Source organism: Teleopsis dalmanni, chromosome 2, assembly GCF_002237135.1.
Source record: "Teleopsis dalmanni isolate 2A chromosome 2, ASM223713v2, whole genome shotgun sequence".
NCBI classification, from domain to species: domain Eukaryota; kingdom Metazoa; phylum Arthropoda; class Insecta; order Diptera; family Diopsidae; genus Teleopsis; species Teleopsis dalmanni.
The window spans coordinates 37,227,761-37,242,852 of NC_051847.1; the positions used below are offsets into that span (position 1 = coordinate 37,227,761).

The 15,092-nt window shown below is 26.6% G+C and overlaps 1 protein-coding gene across 5 annotated transcripts in view; it reads right to left on the minus strand.

Moving 5' to 3' along the window:
- Nucleotides 1-2,277: 2,277 nt before the first annotated feature.
- LOC119675263 (EH domain-binding protein 1-like) overlaps nucleotides 2,278-15,092 on the minus strand; it is a 50,668-nt gene continuing 37,853 nt past the window's right edge. For 3 of the 5 annotated variants that reach the window (XM_038086449.1, XM_038086451.1, XM_038086448.1), the window contains 11 exons: nucleotides 12,514-12,695; nucleotides 11,947-12,146; nucleotides 9,605-10,490; nucleotides 9,304-9,506; nucleotides 8,676-9,127; nucleotides 6,741-6,833; nucleotides 6,167-6,553; nucleotides 5,983-6,103; nucleotides 3,091-3,187; nucleotides 2,663-2,851; nucleotides 2,278-2,598 (listed from right to left, as the gene is read on the minus strand). In XM_038086449.1, the coding sequence (XP_037942377.1) occupies nucleotides 2,517-2,598; nucleotides 2,663-2,851; nucleotides 3,091-3,187; nucleotides 5,983-6,103; nucleotides 6,167-6,553; nucleotides 6,741-6,833; nucleotides 8,676-9,127; nucleotides 9,304-9,506; nucleotides 9,605-10,490; nucleotides 11,947-12,146; nucleotides 12,514-12,695 (2,892 nt within the window). In that variant the 3' untranslated portion in view covers nucleotides 2,278-2,516. The remainder of the gene's footprint in view (nucleotides 2,599-2,662; nucleotides 2,852-3,090; nucleotides 3,188-5,982; nucleotides 6,104-6,166; nucleotides 6,554-6,740; nucleotides 6,834-8,675; nucleotides 9,128-9,303; nucleotides 9,507-9,604; nucleotides 10,491-11,946; nucleotides 12,147-12,513; nucleotides 12,696-15,092) is intronic. The other 2 variants (XM_038086452.1, XM_038086453.1) reach the window with 2 other exon arrangements.

A 15,092-nucleotide genomic window follows, 5' to 3' on the forward strand; every position in this document is an offset into this window, starting at 1 on the left:
TAATCAGAACCACAAAACGGTTAACTCTTCACAACCAATGAATCATAAACTTTCGATGCCAACAACTTATCTTTATTAAAATTCTACTACTTCTATTTAACTTAAATTTATTTTTTATTCAATAAAAGTCACATTTTTAATCATTCACTTTTATTATTATTTCTTTTTTTTTAAATGATATAATTCGCATTTAGTTTTTGTTTTAAATGTTTTCTTGAATACCGCTAAATTCATTATTTAAATTATTCAATATATATACTTATATAAACTGAAATTCTTTTTTGCCCATTTGTAACTCGAATATTTTTTCCTTTTATTTAAAAAAAAACTTTAAATGTATTTTTAAAATAATTACATACAACACAAAACAAAATTAGAATACAAATTCATTAAATATTTTTTTTTAACTTAATTATGAACAAATAAAACCTAATAACATATATAAGAAAATTTACATACATATATATGGTAGAATATTTACAAAAATAAATATAAATTATAACGTAAAATTAGGATCACATAATATAAAACTAATAACTAAATAAAAATTATATTTATATGTATAGACTAAATATTATTAAATTAACTAAAAATATTACAAACATAAATGTACAAGGTATATACCATATATATATACCAAAGAATCTATAGTTTGGTTGCTGTTTATTTGTAGCACAAACGATTTTACATATATAAATTAATAATGTTTTAAAGCTTTATATGAAACACTCTACTAAAATATAGCCAAAATAGTAAAATAGGATTTTTTAATATAAAAATAATATTTAATTTTTTTTTTTTTGATGAGAAATCACTTAAGAAAATTAATTTTTGCTTGGTTATCTTTTTTTTTGAGTATCTGTCGTTAATAAAAAGAAAAACAATAATGGCACAAACTTAAAAAAGATAAACTGATATATGTAAATTTTTAAAGTTTACAAAATTTTTAATTTCAAGTTTAATTATTTTATTTTTAATTTTTTAATTTGTACATACACATTTACAAATATGTACGAGTATATAATTTCAGTATTACTTATGATGCTAGCGGACGTTTTAAAATTTCTCTGATTTTCAAGTTTTCTTTATTGTTTCATATATGTATATATCTAAGCATTTTTGTATAACTATTTATTTTTTTTTATAATATTTAAAATTCGAATTTTTCGGTTGAATAATTTGTATGTGTGCAAATTTTTAGAAAATACAAAAAAAAAATATTTAAAGCAATATATATGTGCGATTCTATTGAATTGAAAGTTTTTAAGCCGAAATATTTTTGTTTATATATCCTTAAATTGTTTTATTTTTTATTATTATTATAAAAAAATAACTACTTTCACAATATTAAAACTATATTACGCTATGGCATAAAATTTTAAAAATTTGCACACGTTATTTTTATCTATTTAGATTGTGATTTGTGTAATTAAAAAGATGTCATAACTATTATATATTATTTCAGACAAAATTGTTTGCATAAAGTGCTGCTAACTCAATTATGAGAGGCGTATTATAGTTAAAAATCTATATTACAGTAGACTCCCTATAGTACGATTCCAGATAAGTTGAAATTTAAAAGTTCTGCGAGGAAATTATGATCACGTTCATATAGTACGTTAAGAGACTCGAATAACACGCTAAAATAGTGAGATAGGTGTGCATTTTTTGTGAAAAAGAAAAGCATTTATTATTCAAACGTTTTAAGCGTGATTATTAAATAAAGTCATTTTATATATACAAAGTCAGTTAAGATAGAAACCCAATAAATCTGGACTTCATGAAGTTTTTAAATTGCCAAAATCACCCCTCTTTCTCACAGGCGTCAATACCAGCGTCATTAAAGAGTCTCTAACAAAGAAATACTCATAAATATTACTTGTCGACTCTTATGAGAAAATTTCCCCCTCTTAAATTTATTTGCATTTTAAAAAATGTCAAACATAATTTAAGGATTTAAGTAGCAAAAAAATCATAACCATCCTTAAGTCCCTTGTAATGTGAACGACTTGAGTGTTTGTATAAACTAAGTGACTCGTTCAACTCAGATTCACATAGTGCGTAATGAATCTACAGTTTTATAGGGAATCTACTGTGTACTTATATTATCAAATCCTTTAAAATTTATTACTTTCCATAAATTAATGTTATTTAAGTTGTGCTTTTATACAAAGTTAGCGTCGAAATAATTTTTTTGTAATTACATAAAAATATGTAGAGTCCAACTTACACAACTTGTATTATTTTTTTTTCTTTAATAGTATTGGTATGGGAAAAGAGCAGAAAAATAAAATGATTTTTTTTTAGTAGGCTATACTAGCTACAAAATACAAATATGCGTACAAATTATCCAATTTTACAACTTTGTTGCTATTGTAATAATAATAGTTGTTGTTAAGTTTGTTCTTTTTCTTTTTTGTTTTTATTTTAGTAGGGTTGATAACAGTCATGGAAGTCTATAAATTTCCTTTTTAATGTCATTTGAAGTGTTCATTTCTTATTATTTATTTAAGTATTTATTGTATAACACATTTCTCTTTGCCACCACTAATATCGACTTGTTCTAGTTCCCTCGCTATCTCATGATCATCTTCGATACTATAAAGAGATGGTTTTAAATTAATAAAAATTTAAATAGCCGGATTAGAACTTAATAACATACGCTATTTCCTGATTATGCAAATGTTGTACTAATTGATCTCTCTTGTCAACAATAGCAACCAATTCCTCTAATAATAAACGTTCCTTCTCACGTTGCGCCTCTGTTTTGCGCCAGTCCTCTACAGCTTGAGCTGCACGTAATTCTTCGTTGAGCATTGTATACTTCCTTTCCAAATCACTTTCTTGTTCACTATAAAATAAAAAAAAAGGTATAAATAAATTTAAAAAATATTTATTTAAAAATAATATAAAAAAAATTTTTTTTTTCCATAGTGTTATCAAAACGCGAATGTAGATCTCTTCTACCTCAAATAACAATAAAAAAAATTATAAAAAAATTAAAGAAAAATATAAACTCAATTTTTGTTTTTATATTTTTTATATAAAACATTTTTTAAACATTTGTTTTGTATTTAAATAAATACTTACAGAATATTCAACTGCATTTGACGACGCAACAGAGCATTTTTCTTATTTACAAGCGTAAACCATTGTGATAGCAGTTGCTCTTCAGTTTCTTCAGTTTCTATAAAAAATAATTCTATATATTAATTTGTAAATTCATTTATTTTAATTTTAATTAATTTAAATTAATTTAAACACATAAACAAAACAAAAATGCAATATAACAAAAAATGAAACAAACTGAATTCTAAAAATTCAATTTAAATTTTTTGATCCAAACAATTACTCAAATTTTTTCTTTATCAATATTATATTACAGATTATATAAACTATTTAAAATACTATTTTTTTTGAAACTAGCTAATATTTAATTATTTTTTATAAAAATATTTTTTAATTATTAAAAGCAATTAGCTACTTTTACAATTGAGTAATGAAAACATATGTATAGTGTATTCATAGAAGTGTATAATATTTATACATACATGTAGTACACACTATATATTATACAAGCATATATACACAAAAATGTAAATATATTATTTACATTTATTTTTTAATATACAAGTAATGATATAGAAGATAAATAAAAACAATCAACATCTATATATCAATAAATACTTCTTACAGAAATAATATTTTTAAACAATTAAACAATTAATATATTTAATTTTAATTATAATTAATATTATTATTTTAATTAATATCTACTGGGAAACACAATATATAATAGATAGGCTGAAATAATTTTGATCTGATATATAAAAACGTGTTATTTTTAATGTAGCTCAGCTTTATTGCTCAATATAATCTTCCTTAACTTTTAATTATTTTTTTTGACGGCTTATCTGCCATATCAACAACTAAAAGTACAATACTTTTGTGCTTTGTATCTTTAAAATAAGTCTCTATGTCGGCGATGACTTCTTTCCTTTTTCTTTACAGATAAATTGATGAGAAGATTACAGTCACTAAGGAATAGATATATAGAAGACGTCACTTTAATAAGCAATTCGTGCAATTCATATAATTTGACAATGTTTTTTAAGTCGATGAACAAACAAAATATAAGATCTGGAGACGTACAACAACATCAACTGCTACTTTAGCGTCATAAATTGTTTTGACCAATAGTTATAGTTTTTATAACTATAAATGATTGATTTTTTAGGGACAGATTCGTTATACAACTTATTAATATACTCTATTGTTACTTTTTTACCGAATGTTTTTTATATATCAAAAACATTTTTATAAGAATCATTGTTTACTATAACTTGTCAATTAATATTATGAATGTTTTTAAATCATATTTATTCTATAATTAATAATTATTAGGAATGTATCTTATAATTGAGAACAGGGAAATGATATGTTATCTATACGTCTGACTAAAAAGATTTCAGACTATTTAAATAAGTATCCGAGATGTTACGTTATGGCAGCAAATATCATTAACTAAATTATTGTTTATATATATACATTGATTATTTGGTAAACAAATTGTATGTACTTTATAATAAATAACATTGATATGAAAATATTTAAGAATTTGTTTTGGATACAAAAACTTAACAACATTTAAAAAAAAAGCCAAATCAAATAATAATGTATATGCAAACTTAATATAAGAAACTGCAATATTAAAGATATTATTGTTTCACAAATTTGTTAAAATTTCTTAATCATAAAAAGAGTAAAGTAATCTGGAAGATACAAACAAACGACAATTTTACAGCCGTAACTTAGGTTTCAATAGTGACTGAAGTATGACTTAAGCATAAGCTAAACTTTAGTGAGTATTAAAACTTCAGTTACGACTACGCAGTCGGCTCTAAATAATTCACAGACTTTAAAATTTGTAGCTTTTAAAAATTTGAGAAACAATATCTTGTAGTATTCAATATATTTTAAATTATACGCAGCAGCAATAGCAACAGCAGTAGCTCAGCAGCCCAATAATGTTGCATGATTAGTGTGGTGAGTAGATGGTACTTAAGTAGAATATAACAAGTACAGCACAAATGTTGGCGCATGATTTTTAAATTAAAAAATGATGCACATAATTGCTAATTATTACGAATTAATTGTTTAGTTACAAAAATTTAGTTATGATTGGTTAATGTAGTAATTTGATTTACGATCAACTATTTCTTAAATTCTAGTACTAAGTTTAAGTAACGTTAACTTTAAGTGTTAACTGCCATTTATGCGTGCGAAAGCGTGTAGACGGCAGCATTTTGCAATATCTCCTTTATAAGAAAGCGTTAATGCAACAAAAACGTTGCTAATCAGTGGCAATTGATGCATTTCAAAAATGTTAACTAAATACAAAGAGCATTATAAATTTACCGCAACAATTACTACGACTTCTTGAATGCTTTTCTTGATGATGATTATGATTGTTATGATTATGATGTCTATGACGACGCACTTTTCTTCTATGTTTTCTTCTTCTATGTGTGTCTTCATCATCACTGTATACTTTTAAATTATCACAGGAGGAATGATTTGACGAATTAGAAGACATCATTATTCTATATGGATGTGCTGTTGTATGTTGATGAAGATTTGGATGCGCTTCCACGAAGCATGATTGAGAACGTGGACGTTGAGTTCTATGTCTTGCATATGAATTTGTGTTACTTTGTTTTACATTTTTACCATAAAAACCACCACCACCACCAACATGACGTTTACCATCTTCACCGTCATCATCACTTGAATACGGCGATGAACTAGCCGATGAGGATGACGATGAAGACATTGACATTGTTGGAGTTGTAGCACCAGATGGTGTAAGTGAAAAGAATTCACCATTATCCATATCGAGCAATTTAATTCTAATACTATCACCACCACCAATACTATTGCGTATCAATCTAATAAATGGATTTCTACTAATTCTATTATTACTTGGATTGCCACCCATAACAGCACGCAATTTCTCTTCCAGACTGCTAGCCTTTTTATCGATTGCTTCCTGTTCACGTTCTAGTGCTTCTAACTCTGATTCGATGTAAGAAAGTTTATCTCCCTATCAAAGAAAACAATAAATTTTAAAAAGTTCTTTTAATATTTAAATACTTTTATACTTTACCTTCTTTTCTATATTTGGTGAGATGCGTTCTATAACAACATTGAATGACTGCAATGAATTGTTGCCATTATAGCGTTCACTTAATCTATGACTAGGACTTAATTTATTATTACTATTATCCACATCACGTGGCGGTGTAATTTTCTTTACAGGCGAGAGCGACAATTTAGGAGAGCCATTACTACTTCCACCGCTTCTTACACTATAATTTTCAACACCATTATGTATGGGTGAAATGGTGCGTTCCGGTGAGAAATTAAAACGCTTAAGCTTTGTAGGTGATGTAGGACTTTCCAAACTATGTACACCACCATTTGATGTTGTCTTTGTACGTGTTTCAAGTATAATACGACGTGCTTGTTCACGTAGCCGTTGCTGACGTTCATCCTGTTTTCAAAAAAAAGTTGGTAAATTTTAGTTATATTATTGCAATTAAAATCATATAGCATATATTATTATCAAATTGTTTATTTTTTAGTTATTGAGAGGCAAACTTTTTTTTTAAAATATATTAAATAATAATAATAAACAATAATAAATAATAAAAATTAAAGCTTTAAATTATTCTACTTACGTCGTTTTCATTTTTATCACCACTGGAAATTTTTAACTTTTCCATCATTATTTTAGCTTTTTCGCTCATTTCTTTATGTCTCGATAATATTCTCTAAAATAATAAATAAACAAAAAAAACAAACGCCGAAACGAAAGCAAATAATAATATAAAAGCTATAGCAATAAATTTATAAAATATAAAAAATTCTAAATAAACTTTTCATACAACTATTCCTTTAAAACTGGCAGTCGTTTGACCTCAATATCAATCAATTTTAAAACTTCATTTAAATGAAAAATAAAAGAATTTGAGGTTATTTATCAAGAAAACAAATCGAACATTGATATTCTCTTTTGAAGGTTCTTTTGAGCATTATAGGTCTTGGATGGCAGACATTTTATAATAAAAAACGGTTTCAAAGGATTAAAACCTAAGCAATAGTACAACGTTTAAACAAATAGAAAAGTCAACACAACTAATATTAACTTTTTCATACTACATAAGTGTACTATATCTGATATAGTACATTCATCATATTTACATATTTCTATCTAAATTGACAGTGTTATATATATTATATATTTTGTAAATTAAAAATAAAAATAAAATAAAATAAAATAAAAATAAATTAAAATAAAAATAAAAATAAAGCATGATTTAAAAAAAAAATAAAAACATAATATAAAACAAAATCATTAACAAGATTATAAATAAAAGGAACATAAAAAATACAAAAGAATATTTACAACATTTAGTGAATTTTTCCCTCGATTAATAGAAATTAAAAAAAAATTAATTTAAAAAAAATTAATTTAAATTATAAACATAGATTAAAAAAACATATATAAGAATAAAAAGCAATAAAAGGCTTATAAAAATTATTTATAAAAATAAAATTAGAAATAAAAAAAAATATACCACAATGTAGAATATAGATAAAAATTATAAATAAAAAGTTATATATCAAAAATTTTTAAAAATTCGTAAACACATTAAAAAAATCATTAACATAAACGAAAATTTAAAAAATATATAAGAATAAAATTTAATGAAAAAATTATGGAATTATTCATAGAAATAAAATTGTAAATAAAAAAAAAAGATACCAAAATATAATATATATATAATTTAGCTTTTTTTCTATATAAAGATATATTGAACATATATACTATAGTGCATTTCAGCAAAGAAGGACAATGATAAAGCAACAAATTGTATTGCAGTTCAATTTTATTGTGTTTTTAACATATAATTTCGACTGACGACTGAGGTCTTTCTAAATAAATGGACTATAACATATACTCCAATACTTGCAATAAAAATAAATACCTGTAAACTATATTTTTGGACCAAAGTTCGGTCCATGCCTGATATATGTAATACGTCCTTTAGGATACAGTGACTGATAGAATTTTTATTTCTTAATTCAGAGAATTAAGATCTCTTTTGTAAGCATTATTAATATAGATGTAGATTAACGTAGATAAGAGACTATATATGTGACACGTCCTTTAGGACAATGACTCATAGAATTTTGGTATAATAAAAAATGAAGTTCTGTTTTATTAACACAAATTAATATAGATATAGATTAGTGTTGTCTAGTTACCTATTTATACTATTAAGCTTCATATTATATCATTAAATATTATTAATTTAAGGCAATATAATTTTCAACTGTCACTTTTCATTTTGGAATAATTAACATCACCTTAACTTTATTTATGGCAATATAATTTGCTTAACCGAAAAACGAAGTGCAAGCACATAAGTTGTATGAAACTAAAACTCAAATTAAATGAAGCATTTTCAACTACTAGTAAAAAATTCAACTATTAAAAAGCTATAAAACAATATTAAATCAATTATTCAAAACAAACAAAACTCTAAGCAAATATTTAACTGCCAATAATGAATAATAATTCAACCGTAAGAAAATTTCGCCAGACTCACATTTGCTGTATTTGGATCCAAATTAGTGGGCGACAGTGGTACTGCCACTTGTTGCTGTAGCGTTTGTTTCTGCGAATTTTGTGAAATGTTCTCTTGGTTACTTGTACTTAGTTTATCTATGTCATCGCCATTAGTATTCATTTCGTTAGCAGCGGGTGGTGGCGTTTGATTACCCAAATTCGAGTGCTGTGAGGCATTTATACTATTTTTATCTTTTGTGGGAGAAAGTACTTTGCCCAAAATACTTTTCGAACCGGAAAGTATTAAATTCTTGACATCCTTTTTGGACGTTGGCGACAATTGCAATTTATCAATACCAAATATATCGTCATCAAACGAATTTTGATGCAGTAATTGTGCCTTTAAGTGACTCAAATTTAATAAATTTTGCGAGGAGAGATTGTCGGACTTATAATTGCCAATCACGTAACTGGACTCATCTGATGTGGGACCTACAAAAAAATAATGTACTGGTTAGGTTATTTGTGATATGATTTTATTGGTAAGGAAATTAATTAATAATTTATTTTGTTTAATTGTTTATTTATAAGCAATTTCGATTTGTACTTCAGTTTGTGTTTTCAATAAACAAAATAATTTATTTTATTTATTTATTTATTTTTTTTACCAATTTGTTCAATATGCAATTGCTTGCCAGTGAAATGTGCACGCAATTGATGCAAATACGTCATGACAGCCAATTTATCCGGCACAGCCAAAAGACTCATATCACGTGGCTCGATGACACGTGGTATGCCGAGTGCTTCGGCAGCATCAAATGCAGTACGACAATTTCCAACAACATCATGTGCAGACAATTTCGACATATCGCTGTAAAGAAAGTAAAAAAAACATTATTATTTGCAAGAAATTTTGAAGTGTTTGCAAAGAAATAAATTTGATTAGAGAATATCGTATTCCACACTTACATTAATTCAGGTTCGAAGTGATGTATAATCGCACAGAAAGCCATGCCATTACGCCAACTCGTAGTTAGGTTAGTCACTTTGACGTTAGGTGTATCTTTGGTTACTTCTTTGCACCATTCAAGTAAATCCTGTCCAGGAGTATTCTCTTTGAGTATTATTCTTTCTACAGGTTTTGTAGTGCTGCTGCTATTGCTATTGGTCGTGCTGTGGCTATTGTTACTGATATTGTTACTATTTTGAGTAGTTGAATTTTTATTGTTCTCAGGCTCGTAACTCTTTTTCAAATTTAAGGGTTGTAATTCAGCCCGTTTGGTTTCTAAACGTGTATTACCACTTTCTATATCCCTGCTATTTTCCACTATCAATTTAGTCGAATTTAAAGTAGTACTTATATTTGTTTCTGTTGAGGTATCTGTTGTACTCTTAACAGACTCATTTACTGTGGTTGCATTTGAAGAACTATCGCCACTCAATCCAGCTTCAGGTGATTTCGGCACGGTACTACTAAGCTCAGTTAATTTAGCACCACTAAAATTAAGCTTTTTGCGTTCACTTTCACTCGCCACATTATTACCAATAGCTTTTGCCTCAGCATAACTTGCAATAGGAGTAGAAGTAACTATGTTCCCGAACTTCTGATTTGGTGGAGTTAGTTTGATAGAATTTTCGTTTTGTTCTGGTTCTGCAATTGATGTCATCACTAATTCTTGAGGAACTATTGTCGATTGTTGTTCTTGTTTTCTATCGATATATTGTTGCATTTGACTTGCGCTGGGTGTCTTAAGTGAATCCACTTCACCGTCTCCGTATAGTTTATCTGGTTCAAGTTCGAAATTTAAACGATTAACTTCTGCCAATGGAGTTGGATCTTCAGATAATGAAGGTACTACACAATATTTTACATACGGTTATGAGGTTACAACGACAACAACAACAATAACAAATTTATGTAAACGGTTTCAACGATACGTATGTGTAATTAGTCAGCACAATTTGTAGTTTAGTTTGGATGGATGAGGTTATAAATAGTTAAGGAAATAGAAAGAGTGGTGAAGGATATATGTTATAATTGACAAAATACATTTTTACATGTGTTTCTATTGATAAAGTAAAAACCGAATATGACTTTATACTAGCTCTCTTCTTAAAGGCTTTAAAGCATTTTAATGTTCGAACAGTTCAAGCAAATTCGAAATTAGATATTTGAATTGTATATTTCTAATGCTTGAAATTGTTTGAGCTGCTCGATGAAGTTCGAGGTACTCCGATATATTATCTACTTTGTGTTACATTTTATTTACGTTGTGTTACATATACTCGATCATTAAAATGTTCGTATTATCTTGAACAATGTTTAAAGATTTACTTTATACAGAGTTGGCTATATTAAGTGAAATAGAGCAGTACAGACCAGTCGAAATTAATATAACTGATGAAGCGCATTTCATGGTTAACGAAACTGTAAACAAACATAATTGTTGGTTTTCCCGATTTTTCTTGAAAATGGTATGTACCAATTCTGGTTTCAACAAGATGGCACACCACCTCATACAGCTTTTACCACAATCGTTTTTTTTTTTTTTTGAAACTAGACTTTTTAACCGCAGCCAATAACCCCATCGGTTGTTGATACCAGACTTTTTGCGCTTAAGTTACTTGAAGTCTTATATTTATATCAACAAGTCAAATACCTAAGAGGAACTCAAGGCCATCATCCGCTAAGAAATAGATGCTATAGCCATTCGGGCTAAAGGTGGCCACTTGCGGAATATTATCTTCAGTAAGTGAAATAATCAAATCAGCTTAAATCAAGTCAGGCGATTTTTAACTTGAGCAAAAATAAATGTTTTTTTTTAAGTTTTATTTCGTAAATAAGTAGGTCCACCTAATGTAGCCAATCCTGTACACATTAAGTGAATACTTGAAATTTTTACTTTATAAATTTCTTTTTTTGTTTTAATGGTATTACAATTATATTTATAATTTATCTCATACCAAGGGTTTATTTAAAACCCCATTTGATTTAAAGTCACATTCGATTTTTACCGCATATACATATAACATTAAAATAATCATGTCCTAAAAACTATATATGTTAATATTTATCATGCTTAAGTTAAATACTATGGGAAAATCTAAACTATTTATTATCTTAGAAATGAATAAATAAAATTATTAAAAAAAGTTATTAAAATTTTTGTTATTTATACGAAAAATGATAGTTTGTCAGAAAATCATATATCTAATACATTAATCACATACATATAATTAAATAATATACATAGAACATTAAACATATAACTACTCATACATAAGGAAAACATGGACATATATTTACTTACCACTCAAAGGCGTCGGTAAATCGATACAGCCATTAAGACTCGTTGTCATTTGTTCAAGTTGCTGTGTGAAATCGTATAAATGATCTGAAATATCACCTGAATTTTCTAAATCGGGAATATCTTCAAGATCATCAAGTGGCGCGACATCACAGTTATTATTGACTGACATTAAAGAAACTACACTTTGCATGTCTTCGTCACTAAAAAAAAAAATGGAGAAAAAAAATAATTATAGACATAGAAAGAAATTGACTTGGGTCGTTATATTTATCTATACGAAGATCACATATATATATAGATTATATAAGTAAGGTTAAAAAAAAGAAAATAATAATAGCAGTTATCTAATAATATATAGTCTATAGATCTTAAACTATCTCTCTTTATATATAGATCAAAAGAATTTTATAAATTGAGAACTCTAGGTATTATCATTTTAAGTTCTCATATCTCATTCAGCTAAAAAAGCACCCAATATACATATGTTATCTCTTATGTATTGTATGCTATATTATATAGTATATATTGTTACAGAAAGTATCTAAGACAATTTTTAAAATAACTTACGTTGCTTTTCCTTCCCGCAGAAATACACAACTAATGGTTAATTCCAAATTGGCTGATGTTATTTTTCGCGAGACCGGCTTCAGGGTTAATGTAAAGCTCTGCTGTGTGGACTCTACACTAGCATATTTACGCATATTTATTGCGGCAGAGGCTAAGACGCGTTTTTTACCTAAATGTGTGATCTGTAAAGAACAGAAAATAAAATTAGAAATAAAATCGAAACTTTGTAATTACAAATATTCATTATTTTATTAGAGAACCTATAGCACTTCAGATATTTCTCACAGACACTTTCAACATAATTCAAAAATCATGACATGCATACTAAATGATCAATTCTTCCGTCTGTCCATAGGTGGTAAGTATTAGGTACATATGCTTCCGATTTTTTCTTTATTTATTTTCTTTACTTTTATTCACTTGACGCGTGACCAAGTTAAGCTGATATTTTTATGAATACTACAAAATTTGGGACCAAGTGTACCGTCATTTTGGCGCAGTTTCATTTAAAAAATTTCCATAAAAGGATTCCCATATGATTTAATGTCGATGTGAAAATGTATAAATATTTTTAGTACTTCTCAGTATGTTTTATGGAAATAATACGTGACTGCGTTGTGTATGTCAGTGAAAATGTTTGCTTCAATGAAATTACAAAAATTATTTTAAATGAGAAAAATAATTTCAACTAACATTTTTATGCAAGATATAAAAGTCATTTTTACAGATATTTTTAATAAAAAGATCCATGTTATATTTTAAATTGACTTTTTAGTTATATTTACTAGGAGTACGTATATTTTCACAATCTAAAATAGTTTATGTGGTTCGCTTTATGTAAAAATTATAACAAAATTTTATGGAGCCATTCTTCGTTTATGAGTTCCGTGGTAATAACATAGATAATGAAAGAGGCATAAAAATATTTTAAGTTTGGATATATTCGATATTTTTATTTAACTTTGTATCATTATATAAAAGAAATATATATTAAAAATTTTACAAAACTACATTTTTAATTTTTTAACATTTTTAAATCCCATAAATTTAAAATTTCATTATGAGAAAAAAAGTAATATATTTATATCGTCAACAACTGAAGATTTACAATACTTTCGACATACCTTAATACAATTCAGTGAGATAAAACAATTTGTACTAACAAGTCCAACATGAATAAGATTTCCAATTGATCAGAGACTGTTTAACAGAAATGAAAAGTTTTCTAATCCTTGGAATGGATTAGATTCAATTTCTCTGTTTTTTTACTTCTTCCTTCTTTCATTTATTCTTTGTGGAGAATAGCTCAAAGCCAAAGTCCTCGTATGTTTCTTACAGTAATACCTAATAATTAAGCTATATTGACTTAAAGTGAAATTGAAGAAGTTGCTCAAAATAGCTATTAAAATCCCGAAAAACCGAAAGCGTACTATTTATTACAAATAAAATTTAATTTAAAAAAAGTTGGCTAATTATGATAGTCAATTGAAGAGAATTACCATTGTATGACTATGATGGCTTTACTTCTTCTATCTCAAAGGGGTCTCAAGATCTGCAGTCATTATTAAGCGGTAATAACAAGTCTTTGATTAAGGATAACGTGATATGAAAACTATAATAACTATTAAGTCTTCTACAAATTTTAAAAACATTTAAATAAATTGATTAGTATATAGTCTAATAGAATAAAAATACTTTAATATTATTTTTTCTAATAAACCCACGCGAATTGTCCTTTAAAAAAGATGTTTCATTGCTTATCAATTATCACTTTTAATTTATTCCCATTTAACTAGCGTGTCACTTGGTAATTGAGTATGAATATATACTTATTACAGTTGAAATATTTCAGGGACATATTTATATATCGCACAGAGCACATTTTAATTAATTTATTACATTTTTTATTCATTAACAATTTTAATGGCACTTAGCACTGAAACATTTTATTTGCTTTGGAATATACGAGCATTTCCTCACAATGTAGGTGGATTGCGTTGCAAGGACAAGCCTGTGCACAGAAGTGAAAATTATAATAAATATGTAAATATGAATTTATGATTATCCTTAAATCACTCAAATGTTTACTTATATCGATTATTTTCAATATAAAAATAAAGAGTCCTTGAAAAAAACCGCAATCAAAAATAAATTAGCTGCCATTGCCAAGTACATCTGAGATGTACTTATTGTACTCGAACAATATATGGAATATAAATATAATAAAAAATTGTATACATAATATATATAATATATATACAAGCTGTAATGTGTTTACAGGTTAAATCAAATTTTTTTTTCAAGAAATACATATAGTTTTTCTATCACAAAAAAAAAAACTAGTAGCCTTAAAAGTGTAGTTGCTCCTTAGTTTCACTATTGCTTCTTCACCGAAATGTCCAATTAAATCCAATTATCCTTCAAACTTCGACCTTCAGTTTGGTAACTAAAATGTAATTTGGTAAATAGAAAAGTTTTGTTTGGTGGTTTAGGCTATTAGAGTGACCAAAATAAAAATGTAATAACTGCTTTGACTGGTCATAAAATTTTCCATTTCATTGGTTTTTGTTGTTTGGGTT